Raw genomic sequence first — 23,838 nt, 5'->3', positions numbered from 1 at the left:
TTGTCTGAACCAGTTGCTCTTATTGACACATAATGAGACTTAACAACCATTCACTTAACATAAAAAAACAAAGAAATAATTGTTGATTTCAGGAAATCAAGAAGGTATGAACAAGCTCCACTACTCATAAATGATGAAGCAGTGGAAAGAGTCTCCAGCTTTAAGTTCTTGGGAGTGAACATCACAGAGGATCTCTTTTGGACCACCAAAACCTCCTTGTTAGTAGAGAAGGCTTAACAGTGTCTATACTATCTCAGGAGTTTAAAAAGAGCAAATCTGTCCCAAGCGCTGCTGGTAAGCATTTATCAATGTGTAATTGAGAGCATGCTGACCTACTGCAAGGCAGTATGGTACACTAGCTGCAACAAGATTGACCAAAAAGCACTTCAATGAGTGCTCAGAACTACACAGAACATCACTGGGACACAGCTACCAGATATAGAAACCACCTATAGCTCATGCTGTCTACGGCGGGATCACACATCATAATGGGTTCATCCCATCCCAGTATCAGCTGTTCAATCTCCTACCATCTGGTAGGATGTACAGAAACATCTCCACATAGACATCCAGATTGAAAAACAGCTTTTCTCCCAAGGCTGTTGTTTAACTGAACAATGGCCTCCCCCACACCCATAATCCCTAGGCACGATCGACAATCTCTAAGCGCAATACATGGACATGTGCAATATTTGGGTTCAAATGGAGCAACTACCTTCCTTTGATTTCAGAGCTCTTTTAAAAAAAAATCTCAGCTTTAATTTTTGATGCTCTATTTTAACTAATCATTGTATTTTATAACATGGGCAAATGCAATACTTCAATGGGGCCGCCACTCTTCCTTTTAGTTTTAGGGTTGTTTGTTTTCACTTAGCTGCCATTCTAAATAACTCAGATCTTATTTTAAATGTAGTCATTGTGTTTTCAGTAATTGAATTGTTGCTTTGGACTGAATGGAGTTTCACTGCAATTGCATTGTCCTTAGCAATGACAATAAAGCTCTAACTAAAACTAAACTAAAACCATGAGTTTTTTTTTACATCCACTCGAGAGCATGGATAGGTTCTCAGCTGGAGGAGCAGACATTGCCAAAAATAGTATTCTCTCATTAATGTTTTCATGTCATTCGAGTTTCACCCTCCCACCTACTGACCAGAGAACTACCAACCACGCCATAAAATGGATGTCTAAGCAGCATAAGGGGAAAGTATTTCAGAAGCAGATGAAGAAGTTATATGTGGAGTGTGCATTCTTCCCAGACTAGTGACAATGATGGGTTTTTATCTTATCACTGCAATATTAATCAGATCGCTGATTCAGATCTAGAACCTAGAACTGTAAACAGACCCATGCGGTCACACGTAAGGTGTGTTAGCTGCCTATAGCATATTCTAATTAAAGTTAATGCTAGTAACACAAAAATAAGCTACTATTGTGCTTACAGACTCCTTCAAGAACTTTCTGTGGTTTTATTGAAACTGATTGTCTTTTAGTCTGATCCCAGACTCAAGGTCTGAAACGTAGCTCAGTTTCAGTAGGCATACAAAAGGACACTGTTTTTCCACATCACAGTATACACTTGTGAAACAGGAGCCCTTTCCCCTCAATTCTAATCTCTGGCAGTTACTTTTGATTTAAATATACCTTATTTTTAGTTTAATAGTACATTTTATATAGAAAGGACCATAAAAGCGATAGGCAAATCCTTTATTTTTACTATTCAAGCCCAAATCAAAGCAAGGGGCAAAGAATAAAACGGCAATATACATTAATGCTGTAATTCAGCTGCAGCTCCAAATCTGCAGTGAGACACATGCACACAAACTCCTGCTGTGCTTGAACCTTGCCTGATTAAATAACTCATGACAGGATGTCCTGTTATATTTCTAAATGAATAATTATGGGGTCATTCAAAAGTGTAACTGCATACCTGCCAGTGTTCAGTAATTCAGCAAATTGTGACGGTTCTGATTGTGGGTAAGTGCTAGCTGAAAAGTCAGTGGCGGATTTCTCTGGGTTTGCGCACATTTCCAAAGGAAGCCACTCTGTTTTCATCCCATTTTAATTAATGCCGGGAAGATAAGGTGAATTTTTCAACATGTTTTGAACTGTCTAATTTGCTGATGTTCATTGCACCCAGAACATCTAGTGTGCATAGATCTTGTCAGATCTGCAACATTTTGTGTTGACATCATCCTTCCATCCTTAAAAGCTAACTCTTGAGTTCCGTCTTTCAAACCTCGCACATTATCTGCTAATACATCCCCAAGTTTGACACACATCCACACTGGATGATTCTGAAATGTATCATTGCAGATGGTGCTATTGAAACTCTTGTGCACATCATATACATGCATGCAAAAACACTAATAAAGACTGAGAATGCCTGCAGATAATCAGGAAATGTTATTATACCTGGGATTACTTTGACTGGAGTAAGCCATACGGGGAATCAAAAGTTGTACTAAAGCTTTAATAAAAGCATGAATTATCACCAATATTCTTCATCACATTCCACTAGAATGAAATTGACTGAAGTTGATATTATGAGCGTAATGGGCCAATATGTCATTTTATAATCTGCAACATTATGGAGATTGTGCGCTGTTAATCTTTTCTTTAGATTGAACTTCATACTTAACCCATCTGAAGCCATTCAGAGTGCTAAGTCTGCTCTTCGCTTCAGGGATGTGGTTGGCTAAGTCCAACATGGGAGAGCCGGGCTCAGGCTTGTCCCAAAAGCTCCTCAGTGGCACAAGGCAACATCAGTGCAGAAGAGACGACTCGTGGTGGAAGAGTTGAGAAGACAGGAGGAAGCAGAGCGAAACGCCAGGGCCATCTCAATGGCCAAGCAGGGCCACTGGACTAATTTGGGAGAGTCTGGAAAAGAGGAAACTTAGCTGGCGTGACATCTGGGAGATGGAGGGATCTCGGCTAAGTTTTGTCATCAGAGCCACTTATGACCTCCTACCCACACCCCAGAACCTGAACCAGTGGAGGGGAGAAGACCCTGCTTGCTTTTTTTGTCAAGCACCTGGATCACTAAGGCACATTTTAACAGGATGCACCACGAGCCTCACCCAGGGGCGGTACACTTGACAGCATAACCAAGATCTCAGCCAGCTGGCATCAATCTTGGAACAGAGGCAAATCACCACAAATGTTCTCCCACAAACATCGGCAGGAAATGTCCACATTACACGATTTGTACCAGCAGGCCAACCTCCAGAGCACCATATAACATCAAAAGATGCAAGCATTCTGCAGGTGGCTCGGGATTGGAAAATGGATGTAGACTTGGAAAAAAAAAGCTTGTGTTTCCCCCAGAAATTGCAGCTACAACACTCCGGCCAGACATGGTCCTGTGGTCCACAACAGCCAAGCTGGCATATGCTGTGGAATTGACAGTACCATGGGAAGATGTGTTGAAGAAGCTTATGAGAAGAAAAAGATCAAGTACTCTGAACTGGCAACTGAAGCTGCCCAGAATGGCTGGGAGACCAAGATTTTCCCTGTAGCAGTGGGATGCAGGGGATTCGTTGCTACATCTACGACCAGTCTATTGAAGAAGATGGGGGTGAGGGGTCACTGCCTCCAACAAGCAATCAAGCCCTTGTCAAATGCAGCAGAAGAAAGCAGCAATTGGATTTGGATTAAAAGGAAAGACAACAACTGGGCTGCAAGATGAAGACAGGAGGGTATGGAACTGAGGGGGGGTGTATCTGGGACGCCAGGTAGCACCGTTGAGCCCTCTGGAGATGTCGTGGGCTTATCAACGAAACGTCAAAGAAGGAGGGTGCCCACCTGATGACCCCGATGATGTACCTACCCTCCTTGTCACCACTCCCAGCCCACTGCCAACATCGAGAGTGCTGAATTACCATAGGGATTGAAACATCAAGTCCTAGTAGCTCTACTACTCATTATAAATTAGAAAAGTCATTTTGTGCTAGTTTGTACATTTTGTTCACCTTATTCTTTAAATTTTTGGTTAGCTTTCTCTAATCATTAGATGAAGCCAGATTCAGCTCTGGTATGCCACCAACAAAAACAAGGCCCATACATGAGGAGGGATCATTTTGTCTCATGAATTACTCTAGGGCTAATGGCAGCCAATTTACAAACCCTGACATAATCATGATCCAAGTTGGATGCCTAGACTTAGCCAGAGTTTATGGAGAAACTACTACAAAATAAAAATGAGTAGAACAGCAGGATTCTATTGCTTGTCATTTCTTGTCAGCACACAACTTCTAGTATAGCAGACATTTGAAGAAAGGCACCTGAAAATGCCAGAAAGGGTTGTATGAAATGTGTAAATGTGATGAACTGTCACAGCTGGAATTCAATACAGTATTGCACATAGAAGGACAAACAGGAAGCACCCATTGTCCATGAGTTCTGTTGAACTAGTAACTGAAAGAGACCCAGATCTCATTGCAAATGTGTGGTTAACATGTCCAACCAAGGCCAAGAAAACATATAACCACAGCCAGCAGAATGTAGACCTATACCATCAAAATATCAGTCAAAAAAAGTGATAATTAATTTGTAAAATATTCTGAACCATCCGCACATTGTGCACCTTGAAACCAAGTGTGGTCCTGGCTGTGGAGACTTATAAGCAACAGGAACAATGAAAAGGAATTACGGCATCTGGTGCAAAAAGATACGTTTATGAAGAAAGACCAGAAGAGCGTCTCTTAGAGCTGATGGCATGGAGGTATATAAATAGTTTATAAGAATTGAAACTTTATAGTAGCTAACAGATTCAAATAGAGACACAAATAGAAAATTGCTATGGAATAAAAACAACACACCATACAATAAAACTAAGATATTATGTTTTGTAAAGTCTGGCCTTGTATTCAAAGGAATGAAAGGTTATTAAGCAATCTTCAGCATTTTAGCTCAATGTAATGCCACATACAGAAAGATAAGCTAAGCCAGTTGAATGTTTAGTGTTTGAATAATTCTGAGAGTTTCATAGAGCATTTAAAATCTTGACTGCTACTAATATTTAAAATATTTGGAGAAGTAAGATTAACTAATCTTTATATTAACAATTAGATATTATTTTGCAACACAAATTAAAGAAATTGGAAAGAATCACATATTTTAAGTGAATACAGTAAACTTGAAATGGCAACAATTATTAAGGGCATAGTCATGGTTTGTACTATTGGGAGAATGCTACAACGAGTACCAAACTTGTATAATTGTTAACCATATTTCATGCCTTTGGCTTAAGTACCACTTTATGTTATACCGGGACACTTTTAATTCTCTTGAAAGAATTGCTGAATTGAAACCATGCAAGATAAAAAAAAGGAGAAATAGTAAAAACATTTACATGGTTTAAAGATTCAAACAAAGTTTTACAGTAGCCAAACCAAGTGTTGAACTTTGCCGCATCTTTTGCTATACACATTTGAAACATTAATAAAATGTATATACTTACTTCATGGTAGGTTTGACAGGACACTACATTCATCCAATAAAACTGTTTGAGATATCTGATAGTCTAAGTACCCATTTAGTCGTCATTATTAATGGTTTGGCTACCATGCATCCAAACTGCAAGTGAATTATCAGTTCCTTCCTTAAGTGTAGTAAGTATTGTGAGTTTATTTTTATAAAAGAAATAAAGTGATCTAATGGAGAATTTTCCATGCTTCTCCACGATTGTTCTATTGTCATGTGCATGTGGATTTCATTATGAACTTGCCCCAGGCGCCATTAGTCTTGTACCTAAGCCAACAGTAATTTGGTTTATGGAGATCATATGGCAGTGAAACAGAGCTTGAAAGACAGAACTCTAAGAACCATATTTGATGAATTTCCTATGATTTGAGTCTGGGTTTATTCTTTCCTGTTGTGGAACAGACACCCTACTGCACACGCGCCGAACTTGGATGAGCGACAGTAAGAGCCAATTAAACTACAATATACGCACTGTTTTCACACATCTCATATTGCATTTCCTATCAGGAAAACGGCCCTGTAAATGATCCAAATGTGGGCAGAAAACCACACAGAGTGAAGGTTGCCTTTGTCATTAACAATTAATGTAACCACCATGGCTGGAAAGAACTACTGGAACAGCATTGTGCGTTGAGTGGTTAAGCTAGAAAAGGACGAGTTATGAGCAGGACAAAACATTAAGTGAACTGCAAAAATAAATCAAGTAGGTCAGTTGGGGTGAATACATTTTGATGAGTATTTTACTCAAAACATTTGAATATCTAAATCATATTTTAAGACGTACTGTATTCTACTATAAGAAAGAAGGCTACAGGGAAGGTAACACCAGGATATTTCAATCTTTTGATTGATTTGTTCTAAACGGTGTAAATGTCGGTTTTCATTAATGTGACCAAAATGTCATCAAGTAGTTTAAAGTGCTTTAATGCTGTTTTATCGTTTACATTTTTGGAGCGGGTGGAAATGAATCCCATCTGTGGGTTACAAAACATTAAAGAAAACATGACAGACTATTTAGACGTGCTGCTTCCAACTGCATTAGAGTTCACATTGTCAGCAACAATGAGCCAGACACAGGCTAGATTTGTTTTCTTTCACTTTGTCTAAAAAAGCAGGGCACTTACCTCAGGAAATCAAAGTCAATGGTAGAGTATCTGGACTGGAGAAGTGCCCAGAGGCCCCAGGAAAAGTGTGAAGCCTAAGCACAGAAGAAAAGAAATAAGGAAAAAAATGATCAATAATGCACTTAAAGTTAATTTAAAAAATACACATATTTATGCCAGATATTGTGAGTCAACAAAACAACTTGCACAGTAACCATGAGGCATGTGCAGAATATTATAGTGACAGAAGAAGATTAAAAGCTTATTGATTCAGCTTGATGGGAACATTTACTGTTTTCCAAATGTAACCTTAGTCATTGTTATCATGTGACATTTCCTTTCTTCCTCGAAACTATATATACATTTCGTACTTAAGATATGGTAACAGCTCTGGGTTTCAGTAATAGAGCTATTATTCTTGAACCCAACTTGTTTGACCTAACAGACTAATTAAATAATTACCCGAGTAAAACTGGATTCTTACCCTTCAAGTAATGAAGGCAGTTTCTGAACCGGCAGATGACAAAACATTCATGTATTTGATTTGTGTACATAGGCAATTACTAAGAACATTGCTAATCCAATTCTTACACTAACCAGGAATATAAGCAAACAGCATAAAATAAAGCTGTGTTAGCATAAAGATTATCTTTCAAAAATGGCGATTTGAAAGTCAGCACTGACAATTTAGTGAGTTCAAAGTACACCTCAGATGTTTGAAAACCTACATTTTGTCATTTGTCTTAATTAAAAAGCATTATGTTAAAAAGAATTTGAAGCGGTCGGATTGTCAAATGAGTCATTAATGTATAGTGCAGAATGAAGCAGACTTTTCATATCTGACCTGATAGAGAAACCACACCAGTCCCACACTGATGTGGTTGACTCAGAGAATATTTCAGTGATTGCTATGCCTTCAGAAGAATTGAACCCAATAATAGACCACCATATCAAAGAAAGACAAAAAGTACACAAAATAATTCCCCATGTTTTCACAAAAAAAAACAAAAGGTTGCTGACACCTAGGTCCTGCTGAACAACACGGCATACTCTGTTGGTATGCTTTATCTTCAGTCTTGAGTGCGCTGCTGTGGATAGTGTCCCTGAGAGAGTCCCACCTCTGCTGAGCATCTCCTTCTGGTGGGTCTGCAAAGACAGCATCCTCCAGTGACTTGATGGACTCCACCGCTTTGTCTGGGTGTTGTGTCTCACTGGCATTGATGCGCTGCTTGCCTGGAGGCTTGGCGTAGTGCACCTTCCTTGGCTGAAGTCTGATCTTGCAGCAAACCAGAGAGTGATCCGTGTCGCTGTCAGCACTCTGAAAGGAGTGAGTCATGAGCACGTTTCTCAGGTAACGGCGTCTTGTGATTATCAGGTCTAGCTAGTGCCAGTGTTTGGAGCGGGGATGTCGCCAAGACACTTTGTGATGAGCTTTGGTCTGGAAGTAGGTGTTGGTGACACACAATTTGTGGAGCATGCAAAGCTCGAGCAGACATTTCCCATTGTCATTCATGCAGCCAATCCCATATGGCTCCAGGCAGTTCGGCCAGGAGTCATGGTCGGCGCCCACTCTGGCATTGAAGTCGCCAAGTAGCAGCAACTGCTCCTGACTTGAGATCTCCTGTATCATAATTGAGAGCTGGTCGTAGAACTCATACTTTGCGTCTTGTGTAGAGTAGAGGGTTGGGGCATAGACGCTGACAAGGTTGACAGGCCCGTCCGATGTGTGGAGTCGAAGTGAGAAAATCCACTCTGTCCCTTTCTCACTAAGCTCTACCATCTTCAGCAGCGAGTTCTTCATGGAAAAGCCGAAACCATGCTCTCTGGTCTCGTCTGAGCCCTTCCCCTGCCAGAAGAAGCAGACGACGTGGCACTGGCAACACACCCTGAAGAGCAACTGCAACACCTCATCGAGAGTTTCTCAAGAGCCTGCCAGGACTTCAGCTTGACCATCAGCCTGAAGAAGACCGATGTGTTGGGCCAAGGCGTTGAGCACTCCCCTGCCATTACCATCAACAACTAAGAGCTGGAGGTAGTTCACAAGTTTACATGTCTTGGCTCCACCATCATGGACAGTCTCTCCCTAGACCCCAAGATCAACAGACGGAACGGACGAGCAGCCTCAATATTTGCCAGGCTGACAAAGAGAGTCTGGGACAACAGAAAGCTGACAATGCACACCAAAGTTGCAGCCTACAGGGCCTGTGTCCTCTTCACACTGCTTTACGGCAGCGAAACCTGGAGTCTCTACTACAGACAAGAGCGGCGTCTCAACGCCTTCCACTTTTGCAGCCTGAGACGCATCCTGGACATCAATTGGACTGACTGAATCACCAACAATGAGGTCCTGGCCTGCGCCCAGATACCCAGCCTCTTCACCCTGCTCCAACAACGCCGCCTCCGCTGGCTGGGCCACGTACACTGCATGTCGATGGGAGGATCCCGAAAGACCTGCTGTACGGGGAACTGGCCTCTGGCAAGGGAGCACAAGGGTGGCCCCACCTTCGTTTCAAAGATGTCTGCAAAAGAGACATGAAGTCACTGAACATGAGCGTCGAGAGGTGGGAGGACATTGTAGGCGATCACTCTCGCTGGAGGCTGGAACTACGCAGAGGGCTAAAAAGAGGAGAAGAGAAACTGAGGCTTGCTGCTGAAGAAAAGCGCACTCGTCGGAAAAACAGCACCAAGACAACACCGGAGAACAGCGCTTTCAAGTGCAGTCGCTGCAGCCGAGACCGTCAGTCCCGTGTGGGCCTCTACAGCCACAACAGACGCTGCTCTACCAACACAGACTGAAGCAAGACTTTCCAGGTGCAGATCCATGGTCTCGCAAGAGTAACGGATGCCACACACACACACACAATATCTTCATCTAAAAATAAAATTAAGAATGCAAGAAAACCTGCTGTAAATGCCCTGCGTTTACGTCATGCTTTCACCCATGAATCTTGTGCCAGAAATTGGTCTTTTCCTATCAGTTTTATTTTTTTTTAGTAGTTAATTCACATTTCAGTATCTGGGCATTGCTAGCTTGGCCAGCACTAACTGGCCTGGGGTAGGAGGTGGTGAACCACTGCATCCTTCTGCTGGGGTGGTCCCACTGTAGTGTTGAGCAAGGAGTTTCAGGATTTAGATGAGTAATACATTTCTAAGTCTTAGAGGGAAACCTGCATTTCACTGCACTTATTGAATTTGCTGGTGGAGACTTGGGATTTCAGAGGAGGTGTCAGATATTGAAGGTGAGTGATTGCAATGTACTGTATTGTGAAGGTGGTATTCTCTCTGCACCAGCGACCGAGGGAATAAAAAATAAAGCTGGTTAAAATATGTCAGTAAAGTAGATTTTTTACCTGTTCTTGCAGTGAACATTGATAAAAGAAAGTTCAGCTTCTTTTTAAAAAATTCAGTGAAAAACTAACAGTGCTTGCTATTTACTGCAAAATCCAGGCCATGACCAGAAAGTGAAAGGACAGGGTAAAACTGGAATGATAAAGACCAAACCGTACTTGGTCAAACTGGAAAAAAATGGCAGAAGGCAAATTGATTTCAAAGTTTCAGAGAAATGGATATATCGTCATCGTTTGATTATTGGAGTTGGTTAGAACATTTTTTTATTGGATAATGAAACTTTTCTAACTCAAACTGTTTTGTCAGAAATCCATCTACGATTATAGCACTCAGACCACTTTCATAAATTAACCAAAAATAGTTTTATTCTCTTAATCCTGATCTGGAGATGCAAAATGCTCAGAAGAAAAATAAATATATTTAATCTAAAGTAAATGCAAAGCAAAATACAAAGCAAAGTTTTCTGAGATCACTAAAATAAGTAAAACCAAAGTAGAACATACAGGGTTAATGGTAAGGCACTGAGGAGTGCAGTGGAACAGAGGGATCTGGGAATACAGATACATAATTCCCTAAAAGTGGCGTCACAGGTAGATAGGGTCGTAAAGACAGCTTTTGGTACATTGGCCTTTATTAATCAAAGTATTGAGTATAAGAGCTGGAATGTTACGATGAAGTTGTATAAGGCATTGGTGAGGCCGAATCTGGAGTATTGTGTTCAGTTTTGGTCACCAAATTACAGGAAGGATATAAATAAGAATGAAAGAGTGCAGAAAAGGTTTACAAGGATGTTGCCGGGACTTGAGAAACTCAGTTACAGAGAAAGGTTGAATAGGTTGGGATTTTATTCCCTGGAGCGTAGAAGAATGAGTGGAGATTTAATAGAGGTATATAAAATTATGATGGATATAGATAGAGTGAATGCAAGCAGGCTTTTTCCACTGAGGCAAGGGGAGAAAAAAACCAGAGGACATGGGTTTAGGGTGAGGGGGGAAAAGTTTAAAGGGACATCTTCTTCACACAGAGAGTGGTGGGAATATGGAATGAGCTGCCAGACGAGGTGGTAAATGCGGGTTCTTTTTTAACATTTAAGAATAAATTGGACAGATACATGGATGGGAGGTGTATGGAGGGATATGGTCCGTGTGCAGGTCAGTGGGACTAGGCAGAAAATGGTTTGGCACAGCCAAGAAGGGCCAAAAGGCCTGTTTCTGTGCTGTAGTTTCTCTATGGTTTTCTATGGTTTCTAAGTCATGGTGTTTCACAGGAACATTATCAAATAAACTAACACCTATGTGTAACATAACGATGCACTAGAATAAACATGCAAGAGCTTGATGAAACAATTAAGTTATAATTTTCACTTTATCTTTATCTCTGGGTTTGTGAGGAACGTTAAGGGAAAACTTCAGAAATGCTGAAATATTGGGCTTTGGCAAGAAGGGGTGAAGGTTGTAGGTAGATCATGTTTGTTATTTGTTTTCCTTTCTTTCTTTCTTATTGCAGAGTTAGAGCAGTGGGTATGCCATGCAAGATAGTGAATCCTCTTGCTCCTCTTGCAGGATGTAGAAAGGCAGGGAGACCTCCAGTGTCCTTGACATCTACACTGCAAGAAGTGCATCCATCTAAATCTTCTTCAGAACGAATCTCCTTTCAAGCTGTTTTAAGGACAGAGTTGGAACTGGATGAACTCCAGATGGCTTTGGAGGCTGAGGTGTTGAATGACAGTACTTACAGGGAGGTAGTTACCCCCAAGTTCCAGGACACAGGTAACTTCAGAGGCAGATAGGCAGCCAATGCAGACACCCCTGTGGCTGGTCCTCATATACCACTTTGGGTACTGATGGGGGGGGAGCGGGGGTGACCAAACAGAGGAAAGCTGCAGTGGTCAGGTCTCTGGCACCGACTTGGTGGTTTAGGAGGGAAGGGGAAGAAAAGGCAGTCTGTTGTTCTAGGCGATTCATTGGTTAGGGGAATGGACTAAGAGTATCTCTGGATGAGAATCAGATTCCCAGATGGTATATTGCCTCCCAAGTGCCAGGATCAGGGTCATCGAATGGAGTTCAAGGCATCCTGAAGTGGGAGGGTGAGCAGCCAGAGGTTGTGGTTTACACCAGTATGATTGACATGGGTAAGAAGGGTGATGAGGCCCTGCAAAGTGATTTCAGGGAGGTCGGTGTTAAGTTAGGTCATCCCGGGCTGTGATCTCAGGATTGCTACCCATGCCACACGCTAGTGAGACCAGAAATAGGAAGACCCTTCAATTTAGACTGTGGCTAAGGATATGGTGCAGGAGGGAGGGCTTCAGATTTTTGTATCTTTGGTCTCTGTTCTGGTGAAGGTGGAATCTATACTGGAGGGATGGTTTGTACCACTGAAATATCACTGGGAAGTATCACTGAAATATCATTATGGGAAGTTTGCTAGTGCTGCATGGTGAGGTTTAAACTGGAGTTGTTTGGGGGGGGGGGGCAGGGAGTAGGACTAAAATGCCAGAGCAGAGGTCGTCAGAATCAGAATCAGAAACAAGATTAATACCACTGGCATATGAGAAGTATTCGCCCCCTCTGGAAGTTTTCATATTTTATTGTTTTACAACATTGAATCTCGGTGTATTTGATCAACGTAAAAAGACTCTTTTGTGTTAAAGTGAAAACATGTCTCTACAAAGTGATCTAAATTAATTTCAAATATAAAACACAAAATAATTGATTGCTTAAGTATTCTCCCCCTTCAAGTCAGTATTTAGTAGATGCACATTTGGCAATAATTACAGCCTTAAGTCTGTGTGGATAGGTCTCTATCAGCTTTGCACATCTGAACACTGCAATTTTTTCCCATTCTTCTTTACAAAACTGCTAAGGCTCTGTCAGATTCCATGGGGGTTGTGAGTGAACAGCCCTTTTCAAGTCCAGCCACAAATTCTCAATTGAATTGAGGTCTGGGCTCTGACTTGACCACTCCAAGACATTAACTTTGTTGTTTTTAAGTCACTCCTGTGTAGCTTTGGCTTTATGCTTGGGGTCATTGTCTTGCTGGAAAACAAATCTTCTCCCAAGTCGCAATTCTCTTGCAGACTACATCAGGCTTTCTTCCAGGATTTCCCTGTACTTTGTTTCATTCATTTTGCCTTCTATCTTTACAAGTCTTCTAGGGTCTGCTGTAGCAAAGCATCCCCACAGCAGCCACCATATTGCTTCACAGTAGGGATGGTGTGCTATTGATGATGTGTGGTGTTTGGATTACACCAAACATAGCATTTAGTCTGCTGGCCAAAACGCTTAATTTTGGTTTCATCAGACCATAGAATTTTCTTCCAGCTGACTTCAGAATCTCACACATGCTTTCTGGCAAACTTCAGCCAAGATCTCATGTGAGTTTTTTGCAACAGTGGCTTTCTCTTTGCCACTCTCCCAGAAAGCTGCAACTGGTGAAGTACCCAGGCAACAGTTATATCCACCGTCTCTCCCATCTCAACCACTGAAGCTGGTAATTCCTCGAGAGTTGTCATAGGTCTCTTGGTGGCCTCCCTCACTAGTCCGTTTAGAGCACTGTCACTCAGTTTTTGAGGATAGCCTGCTTTAGGCAGATTTACAGCTGTGCAATATTCTTTCCATTTCTTGATAATTGACTTAACTATACTCCAAGGAATATTCAGTGACTTGGAAATTTTCTTGTATCCATCTTGTGCTTTTCAATAACCTTTTAGCAGAGTTGCTTGGAGTGTTCTTTTGTCTTCATGGTGTATTTTTTGTGTTACCAGGTTCAAATATGGCTGAAGTGCGGAGTGAGAGACACTGAAGCAAGTCGATAACTTACAAAACTTTAATGCGAACAGTGTTAAAGGGAACATAAACAATAAATGCTAGGCCAAATAGGGCCATTAACTAAAGCTCTCAAATGGAAAATGAAGCCTACACTGCGGCTGAAAAGAAAATCTAAACATTAAACGAACACCGCTAGTCTTCAGAGTCAGTTGACTCGAAAGTCCAAATTCTCAGGGAAGGCCGAAAGCAAACAGGCAGTGAAGCGTTGCTGTGCGCTGTCCAAGTCTTGACAAGCACAACGATGACAAATATGGAGTTAAATACTATCACTATTAAATAATAATTAGCTGACACATGCAAATTCACAAGCACAATTGACATATCTACTGCACCGCCGAATCTGTGGTTGTGACAAATACAAGTGTATTTTTGCTGCAATCAATTAAAACAGCTTGACAGCACACAGGTCTCCAAAAACAGCTCTCCATTTAACTAATTATGTGACTTCTAAAACCAATTGGCTGCACTCGTGATGATTTGGTGTGTCATATTAAACGGGGGGATGAATACTTATACAATCAATTTTTTTGTGTTTTATATTTGTAATTAATTTAGATCACTTTGTAGAGTGGTTGTAGACAGGTCATATTCTGCATGGAGGTCAGTGACCAGTGGTGTGCCTCAGGGATCTGTTCTGGGACCCTTACTGTTCGTGATTTTTATAAATGACCTGGATGAGGAAGTGGAGCGTTGGGTTAGTAAGTTTGCGGATGACACAAAGGTTGGAGGTGTTGTGGATAGTGTGGAGGGCTGTCAGAGGTTACAGCGGGACAGTGATAGGATGTAAAACTTGGCTGAGAAGTGGCAGATGGAGATCAACCCGAATAAGTGTGAGGTGGTTCATTTTGGTAGGTCAAATATGATGGCAGAATATAGTATTAATGGTAAGACTCTTGGCAGTGTGGAGGATCAGAGGGATCTTGGGGTCTGAGTCCATAGGACACTTAAAATTACTGCGCAGTTTGACTCTGTGGTTAAGAAAGCATATGATGCATTGGCCTTCATCAACCATGGGATTGAATTTAAGAGCCGAGAGGTAATGTTACAGCTGTATAGGACCCTCGGCAAACCCCACTTGAAGTACTGTGCTCAGTTCTGGTCACTTCACTATAGGAAGGAGGTGCAAACTGTAGAAATTATGCAGAGGGGATTTACAAGGATGTTGCCTGGATTGGGGTGCATGCCTTATGGGAATAGGGTGAGTGAGCTTGGCCTTTTCTCCTTGGAGTGATGGAGGATGAGAGGTGACCTGATAGAGGTACATAAGATGATGAGAGGCATTGATTGTGTGGATAGTCAGAGGCTTTTTCCCAGGGCTGAAATGGTTCCCACAAAAGGACACAGGTTTAAGGTGCTAAGGAGTAGGTACAGAGGAGATGTCAGGGGTAAGTTTCTTACTCAGAGAGTGGTGAGTGAGTGGAATGGGCTGCCGGCAACGGTGGTGGATGTGGATACGATGGGGTCTTTTAAGAGACTTTTGGATAGGTACATGGAGCTTAAAAAAATAGAGGGCTATAGGTAAGCCTAGTAATTTCTAAGGTAGGGACATGTTTGGCACAACTTTGTGGGCCGAAGAGCCTGCATTGTGCTGTACATTTTCTATGTTTCTATTTGTTTTCACTTTGACACAAGAGAGTCTTTTTCTGTTGATCAGTATTAAAACAGCTAAATTAAATCCATTATGATTCATTGCTGTAAAATAATAAAACATGAAGACTTCTAAGGGGGGTGAATACTTTTTATAGACACACTATATAAAATTAAATTAAGTAAGCAGTGGAAATCAAGAGGAAAAAATTAGTGAGGTAGTGCTCATAGATTCATTGTCCATTAGGAAATCTGATGCCAGAGGCGAAGAAGTTGTGCTGAAACATTGAGTGTGTGTCTTCAAGGTCCTGTACCTCCTACTTGATGAGAAGCAGGCATATCCTGGGTGATGGAGGTCCTTAATGATGGATGTTGCCTTCTTAAGGCATCGTCTTTTGAGGGTGTCTGCAATGCTGTGGAGGCTAGTGCCAGTTTTACCGATACTGTGCAGTGGCCCCTCCATACTACATGTGATGCAACCAGTCAGAATGATCTCTATGATACATCTGTATGAATCTGCTAGTGTCTTTGGTGACATACTAAGTCTCCTCAGGCTCCTAATGATATCCAGCCGTTGTCGTGCCTTCTTTGTAATTACATCAGTATGTTGGGCCCGGGATAAGTCTTCAGAGATGTTGACGTGCAGCAACTTGAAACTGTTTACTCCTTCCACTTCTGATCCCTCAGTGAGGATCAGTGTGTGTTCCCTCATCTTCGTCTTCCCAAAGTCCACAATCAATTCCTTGGTCTTACTGATGTTGACCATAAGACCATAAGACCATAAGACAAAGGAGCAGAAGTAGGCCATTCGGCCCACTGAGTCTGCTCTGCCATTTTATCATGAGCTGATCCATTTTATCCTATTTAGTCCCACTGCCCCGCCTTCTCACCATAACCTTTGATGCCCTGGCTACTCAGATACCTATCAATCTCTGCCTTAAAGACACCCAATTACTTGGCCTCCACTGCTGCCCATGGCAACAAATTCCATAGATTCAGCACCCTCTGACTAAAAAAATTTTTTCGCATTTCTGTTCTGAAAGGGCGCCCTTCAATCCTGAAGTCATGCCCTCTCGTACTAGACTCCCCCATCATGGGAAACAACTTTGCCACATCCACTCTGTCCATGCCTTTTAACATTCAAAATGTTTCTATGAGGTCTCCCCTCATTCTTCTAAACTCCAAGGAATACAGTCCAAGAGTGGACAAACGTTCCTCATATGTTAACCCTCTCATTCCCGGAATCATTCTAGTGAATCTTCTCTGTACCCTCTCCAATGTCAGCACATCCTTTCTTAAATAAGGAGACCAAAACTGCCCACAGTACTCCAAGTGAGGTCTCACCAGCGCCTTATAGAGCCTCAACATCACATCCCTGCTCCTATACTCTATTCCTCTAGAAATGAATGCCAACATTGCATTCGCCTTCTTCACTACTGGCTCAACCTGGAGGTTAACTTTAAGGGAATCCTGTACGAGGACTCCCAAGTCCCGTTGCATCTCAGAACTTTGAATTCTTTCCCCATTTAAATAATAGTCTGCCCGTTTATTTTTTCTGTCAAAGTGCATAACCATACACTTTCCAACATTGTACTTCATTTGCCACTTCTCTGCCCATTTTTCCAATCTATCCAAGTCTCTCTGCAGACTCTCCATTTCCTCAGCACTACCGGCCCCTCCACCTATCTTCATATCGTCTGCAAACTTAGCCACAAAGCCATCTATTCCATAATCCAAATCGTTGATGTACAATGTAAAAAGAAGCGGCCCCAACACTGATCCCTGTGGAACACCACTGGTAACCGGCGGCCAACCAGAATAGGATCCCTTTATTCACACTCTCTGTTTCCTGCCAATCAGCCAACGCTGTATCCACGTATGTAACTTTCCCGTAATTCCATGGGCTCTTATCTTGTTAAGCAGCCTCATGTGTGGTACCTTGTCAAAGGCCTTCTGAAAATCCAACTATACAACATCCACTGCATCTCCCTTGTCTAGCCTACTGGTAATTTCCTCAAAAAATTGTAATAGGTTTGTCAGGCAGGATTTTCCTTTAAGGAATCCATGCTGAGTTCTGCCTATCTTGTCATATGCCTCCAGGTACTCTGTAACCTCATCCTTGACAATCGACTCCAACAACTTCCCAACCACCGACGTCAAGCTAACAGGTCTATAATTTCCTTTTTGCTTCCTTGCCCCCTTCTTAAATAGCGGAGTGACATTTGCAATCTTCCAGTCCTCCGGAACCATGCCAGAATCTATCAACTTTTGAAAGATCATTGCTAATGCCTCCGCAGTCTCCACAGCTACTTCCTTCAGAACACGAGGGTGCATTCCATCTGGTCCAAGAGATTTATCGACCTTTAGCCTATTCAGCTTCCTGAGTACTTTCTCTGTCGTAATTGTGACTGCGCACACTTCTCTTCCCTGCCACCCTTGAGTGTCCGGTATCCTGCTGTCTTCCTCAGTGAAGACTGATGCAAAATACTTGTTCAGTTCCTCCGCCATCTCCTCATCTCCCATTACAATTTCTCCAGTATCATTTTCTATCGGTCCTATATCTACTCTCACCTGTCTTTTACTCTTTATATACTTGAAAAAGCTTTTAGTATCCTCTTCGATATTATTTGCTAGTTTCCTTTCATAGTTAATCTTTTCTCTCTTAATGACCTTCTTGGTTTCCTTTTGTAAAGTTTTAAAGACTTCCCAATCCGCTGTCTTCCCACTAATTTTTGCTTCCTTGTATGCCCTCTCCTTAGCTTTAACTTTGGCTTTCACGGTTGCATCCTTTTTCCACTCGAAAATTTCTTCTTTTTTGGAATATACCTGTCTTGCACATTCCTCATTTCTCGTATAAACTCCAGCCACTGCTGCTCTGCCGTCTTTCCCGCCAGTGTCTCTTTCCAGTCAACTTTGGCCAGTTCCTCTCTCATGCCACTGTAGTTTCCTTTACTCCACTGAAACACCGACACATCAGATTTCGGCTTCTCTTTTTCTAATTTCACAGTGAACTCAATCATATTATGATCACTGCCTCCTAAGGGTTCCTTCACCTCAATCTCTCCAATCACCTCCGGTTCATTACACAATACCCAATCCAATACAGCCGATCCCCTAGTGGGCTCAACAACAAGCTGTTCTAGAAAGCCATCTCGCAGACATTCTACAAATTCTCTCTCTTGAGATCCAGTGCCGACCTGATTTTTCCAATCTACTCGCATGTTAAAATCCCCCACAATTATCATAACACTGCCCTTCTGACAAGCCTTTTCTATTTCCAGTTGTAATTTGTAGTCCACATCCCTGCAGCTGTTTGGAGGCCTATAAATAACTGCCATCAGGGTCCTTTTACCCCTGCTATTCCTTAGCTCAACCCATAAAGATTCTGCACCTTCCGATCCTATATCACCTCTTTCTAATGATTTAATATCATTTCTTACCAATAAAGCCACGCCTCCCCCTCGGCCTACCTTCCTATCCTTCCGATGCACCGTATTGAGTGCAACACCACTCAATCAGCTGATCTATCTCACTCTTGTACACCTCCTCCTCATCATCTGAAATTCTGCCAGTAATAGTTGTGTCATCGTTAAATTTACAGATGGTGTTTGATCTGTGCCCAGCAACACATTTGTAGGCGTACAGAGAGTAAAGCAGTGGCTATGCGCGTATCCTCGAGGTGCGTCAGTGTTGATTGTCAGTAAGGAGGAGATGTTATTTTATATCTGCACAGACAGTGAGGAAGTCAAGGATCCAGCTGAAAAGGGAGGTACAGAGGCTCAGGTTTCAGAGCTTGCTGATTAGAACAGTGTTTGCATTCAACACTGAGTTGTAATCAATAATCAGCAATCTGATGTACGTATTACTATTGAACAGGTGCTCCAAGGCCGAGTGGAGAGCTAGTGAGATTGCATGTGCTGTAGACCTATTGTGGTGATAGGCAAACTACAGTGGGTCCAGCTCCTTGCTTAGGCAGGAGTTGATTCTAGCCATGACAAACTTCTCAAATCATTTTATCACGGTAGTTGTGAGTGCCAAGGATGATAAGTCGTTGAGGTAGCTCACACTGTTCTTCTTGGACACTGATATGATTGTCTCCCTTTGAAGCAGGTGGGAACCTCCAAATGCAACACTGAGAGCTTGAAATTTTTCTGGAACACTCCAGAGCATAGGTTTTCAGAGTGGGAAAAAGTGTTGCTAAGCCTACGTACAAAGTCAGGAATTGAAAGGCTGAGGTTGGTGGGACTATTGTTCTGAGTTGTGCACATTTCAATGCAAGGAGTATTGTTGGAGAGGCAGGTGAGTTAGGACATAGATCAGCATGTGGAATTATGACATTGTAGCCATACTGAGAATTGGTTTGCAGGAAGGGCAGGACTAGCAACTTGATGTTCCAGCGTCCTATTGTTTTAGAAGTGATAGATTGAGAGGGATTAAAGAGGGAGGGGAGGCTTTACTAGTCAGAGAAAATGTCACTGCAGTGCTCAGACAGAACAGACTGAAGAGCAAAGCTTCTGATGCTATACGGGTGGAACTGAGGAGTAAGAAAGGGATGACCTCGTTAATGCGATTATATTATAGAACACCCAATCATGCACAGCTTTTAGGGAAGCAAGTTTGTAGAGCAATCACAGACTGCTAAAAGAAACATAAGGTTGTTATAACAGGTGATTTTAACCTCCACATATCGACTGGGATTCCAAACTGTAAAAGATTCGGGTGGGATAGAATTTGTCAAATGTGTTCAGGAAAGTTTCCTTAATCAATTCCCAGAGGTCCAAACTATAGAGAGTGCAATACTAGATCTCCTATTAGGGAATGAGATGGGGCAGTTGGCAGAAGTTTGTGTTGGGGAACACTTTGTATTTAGTCATCATAATTCCATTAGTTTCAAGATAATAGTGGAGAAGAAGTCTGGTCCTTGGGTTGAGATTCTAAATTGGAGAAAGGCCAATTTTGATGGTATCAGAAAAGATCTGGCACGTGTAGATTGAGATAGGTTGTTTTCTGGCAAATGTGACTTGGTAAGTGGAAGGCCTTCAACAGTGAAATTTTGCAAATTTTGCAAGGGTAAAAGTCAAGGATAACAGGTTTAGGGAATCTTGGTTTTCAAGATACATTGAGGCCCTGTTTAAGAAAAAGAAGGAGGTGCATAGCAGGAAGGAGCAAATGTGGTACTTGAGGAGTGTAAGAAATGCAAGAGAGCAGTTTAGAAGGAAATCAGGACGGCTAAAAGAAGGCATGAGGTTGCTCTAGCAGACAAGCTAAAGGAGAATACCATCGGCTTTTACAGATATATTATGAGCAAAAGGATAGTAAGGGACAAAATTGGTCCACCGGATGATCAGAATTGTTACCTATATGTGGAGCTCAAAGAGATGGGGGAAATCTTAAGTCTTTTTTTGCACCTGTATTTACTCAGGATATGGGCACATTGTCTTTGCAAGTGAGACAAGCAGCAGTGAGGTCATGGACTGTAAACAAATTATAGAGGAGGAGGTGTTTGCTGTCCTGAGGCACGTCAGGGTGGATAAATCCCCAGGGCCTGACTGGGTGTTTCCTTGGACCCCGTGGGTGGCCACTGCAGAAATTACAGAGGCCCTAACAGAGATATTTAAAACATCCTTAGCCATGGAAGAGGTGCTGGAGCATTGGAGTTTAAGAAAGGCTTTAAGAATAAGCCAGGAAATTTTAGGCTGGTGAACCTGACATCCATAAGGGTAAGTCATTGGAAGGTATTCTAAGGGACTACATATATGAGTATTTAAATAGACAGGCACTGGTTAGGGATAGTCAGCATGGCTTTGTGCATGGAAGATCATGTCTAACCAGCTTTTCAAGGAAGTTATCAGAAAAGTTGAAGAAGGCAAGGCAGTGGATGTTGTCTACATGGATTTTAGCAAGGACTTTGACAAACCCACATGGGAGGCTGGTCAAGAAGGTTCAGTCACCTGACATTCAAGATGAGGTCGTAAATTTGGTTAGATTTTGGCTTTGAAGGAGAAGCCCGAGGGTGGTAGTAGATGGTTGCCTCTCAGACTGGAGGCCTGTGACAAGTGGAGTGCTGAAGGGATCAGTGCTGCTTCATTATTGTTTGATCTAGATGATTATGTGGTAAAATGGATCAGCAGATCTGCCGATGGCACCAAAATTGGCGAGTGGTGGATAGCGAGGTAGACTATCAAAGCTTGTAGTGGAATTGGGACCAGCTGAAAAAATGGGCTGAAAAATGGCAGGTAGATCTAAATAGAGACACATATGAGATGTTGCACTTTGGGAGGGCAAACCAGGGTATATCTTACATGGCGAGGATTAGGGCACTGAGGAGTGCAACAGAAAGTGGTGTCACATATAGAGAGGGTCATAAAAATTCTTTTGGCACATTGGCCTTCATAGATCAAATTATTGAGTACAGGAATGAGATGTTGAAGTTGTAAAAGATGTTGGTGAGGCCTAATTTGGCGTATTGTGTGCAGCTTTCATCAGCTATCTACAGGAAAGATGTTAATAAGATTGAAAGAGTGCAGATAAAAGTTACAAGGATTTTGCCAGGACTTGAGGACCTGAGATATAGGGAAAGGTTGAATAGGTCATGACTTAATTCCATGAGCATAGGAGAATGAGGGGAGAGCTGATAGAGGTATACAAAATGATGAGGGTATAGATATGGTAAATACAAGCAGGCTTTTGCCACTGATATTGGAGGAGACTAGAACCAGAGGTCATGGGTTAAGTGTGAAATGTGAAATGCTTAAGGGGAACATGGGGGGAGGCACAGGACTTCTTCACTCAGTTGGTATAGAAAGAGCTGCCACAGAAGTGGTGAATGCTGATTCGATTTCAGCATTTAAGAAAATTTGGGTAGGTATAGAAGACTGCGGTCCGGGTGTAGATGAGTGTATCTATGCAGAATAACAGTTCAGCACAGATTAGATGGGTTGAAGGGCCTTTTGCTGTGCTGTAGTATTTTTAGACTTTTTGACTCTAAGTGCTTCATTTAGCAATAACTTCGATGCTTTTGCTGGAAATGCAATAACACATATTTTCTCAAAACATATTGAGAATTTCTTAAAGAACAGATAAGTCTAATCATAGCAATGGCCTTTAGTCAATCAGACAACCTGTTTTATTAATCAGTATATGCTGAGCTAAACAATCTGATACAATTGTGCCAAGAGTAGTTAAATTCCATGCTGTCATTTTACTGATCATCTTTCAGTCCCTTCTGTCAGGTAGTGGTGGAGTGTGAACTGTGGACAGGATTGAATTTATCTGCTACACAGTATAACCTGTTGAAACCTTGATTCATTATGAAAGAAAATATATATTGGCATTCTGATCTGGAAGTGTATTCAAACAGACTCTCTTCAGGAGCAGATATAAAGGAATTTAGAAGGAAATACTGTTGGTTTTTACACTGGAAGTATTCAGCTAGCAACATGCCACAAAAATACTTGGGTTCTTGTATCAAGGCAACAAGTTAATAAAATAAAATGCTCACCACCATGCGCCCCATAATGGTGAAGCTGTATTATATTTCAGTTTGCATCTGAATTTAATCACATGTTACTACTTACTGAATACAACTGCAACCAAAGTAATATTAGACTGCAAAGAAATTACAACACTCCTCGGTACTTTAAGTCATATGCTTGGTTTAAAAAGAATGTCTTGAGAAGGAATATTAGGAATGTTCCAGGGATATCATCCAAATAACTTTGTTTGGTCAGCTTCATGAGAGTGAGGAAATGTCAGCACAGTGATCAGAAATCACTTGGACTTCCACAGATGGTATAACATATTAAAAAAATGGGTAGTCTTCAAAATGCTTGGCGAAGTTTTTCATTTTCTTAGTATGACGGCCAATCGTAACTCCCTCTATCCAACAGAAACTGGACAGGAATGCAATTTAACTCACAATGATTGCCCCACATCCTGTTTACCTGCTAAATTCCCTCCTTTGTTTTCATAAGCACTGAAGCCTTACCTTTCCTACCTCAGGTTCTCATCATCGCTCACTTTCATACTTATCTCACACAAAAATTAGTCTGCATAGAGACGCAAGGGACTGCAGATGCCAGAAAAAATAACTACTGGAGGAACTCAGTGTGTTGAGCAGTATCTGTGGAGATGAAGATACAGACTGTGCATCAGGACACACAGTTAAAGTTACAGGTCGAAGATGCTTCATCAGACCCAAAGAGCATTTGTGGAAAAAGAAACAGAATTAACATTTTACAAGGAGGACCTTCCTCAAGGGTCAGGGATTTTTCTGATAATTTCTCGTCCAGTTTCTATCTTGGACTGAGCACCAAGATCAGTTTGGCCAAGTTATAAACTAAGATGATGACTACCGTGTTTTGACAACTGTCAAAACATTCTTCTTGCTTGTTCAGTTCCTGGCCCGTGGTAGGATTATAATCAGAGGTTATATATGTAGAAAGCCTTACTGATCGGGTTGGAACTGGTTTCTTGGACCAAGCTGTTGA

At 41.8% G+C, this 23,838-nt stretch overlaps 1 protein-coding gene across 1 annotated transcript in view; it reads right to left on the bottom strand.

Moving 5' to 3' along the window:
• Window positions 1-23,838, bottom strand: part of LOC134354274 (ethanolamine kinase 1-like) — a 462,806-nt gene that overhangs the window by 40,953 nt on the left and 398,015 nt on the right. Inside the window, exon 7 of the mRNA XM_063063189.1 lies at window positions 6,609-6,682. Within this exon, the coding sequence (XP_062919259.1) occupies window positions 6,609-6,682 (74 nt within the window). The remainder of the gene's footprint in view (window positions 1-6,608; window positions 6,683-23,838) is intronic.

Source organism: Mobula hypostoma, chromosome 11 (genome assembly GCF_963921235.1).
Source record: "Mobula hypostoma chromosome 11, sMobHyp1.1, whole genome shotgun sequence".
Lineage (NCBI taxonomy): Eukaryota > Metazoa > Chordata > Chondrichthyes > Myliobatiformes > Myliobatidae > Mobula > Mobula hypostoma.
The sequence above is the reverse complement of the archived record's forward strand: the minus strand, read 5'-3'. Positions and strand labels throughout refer to the sequence as shown.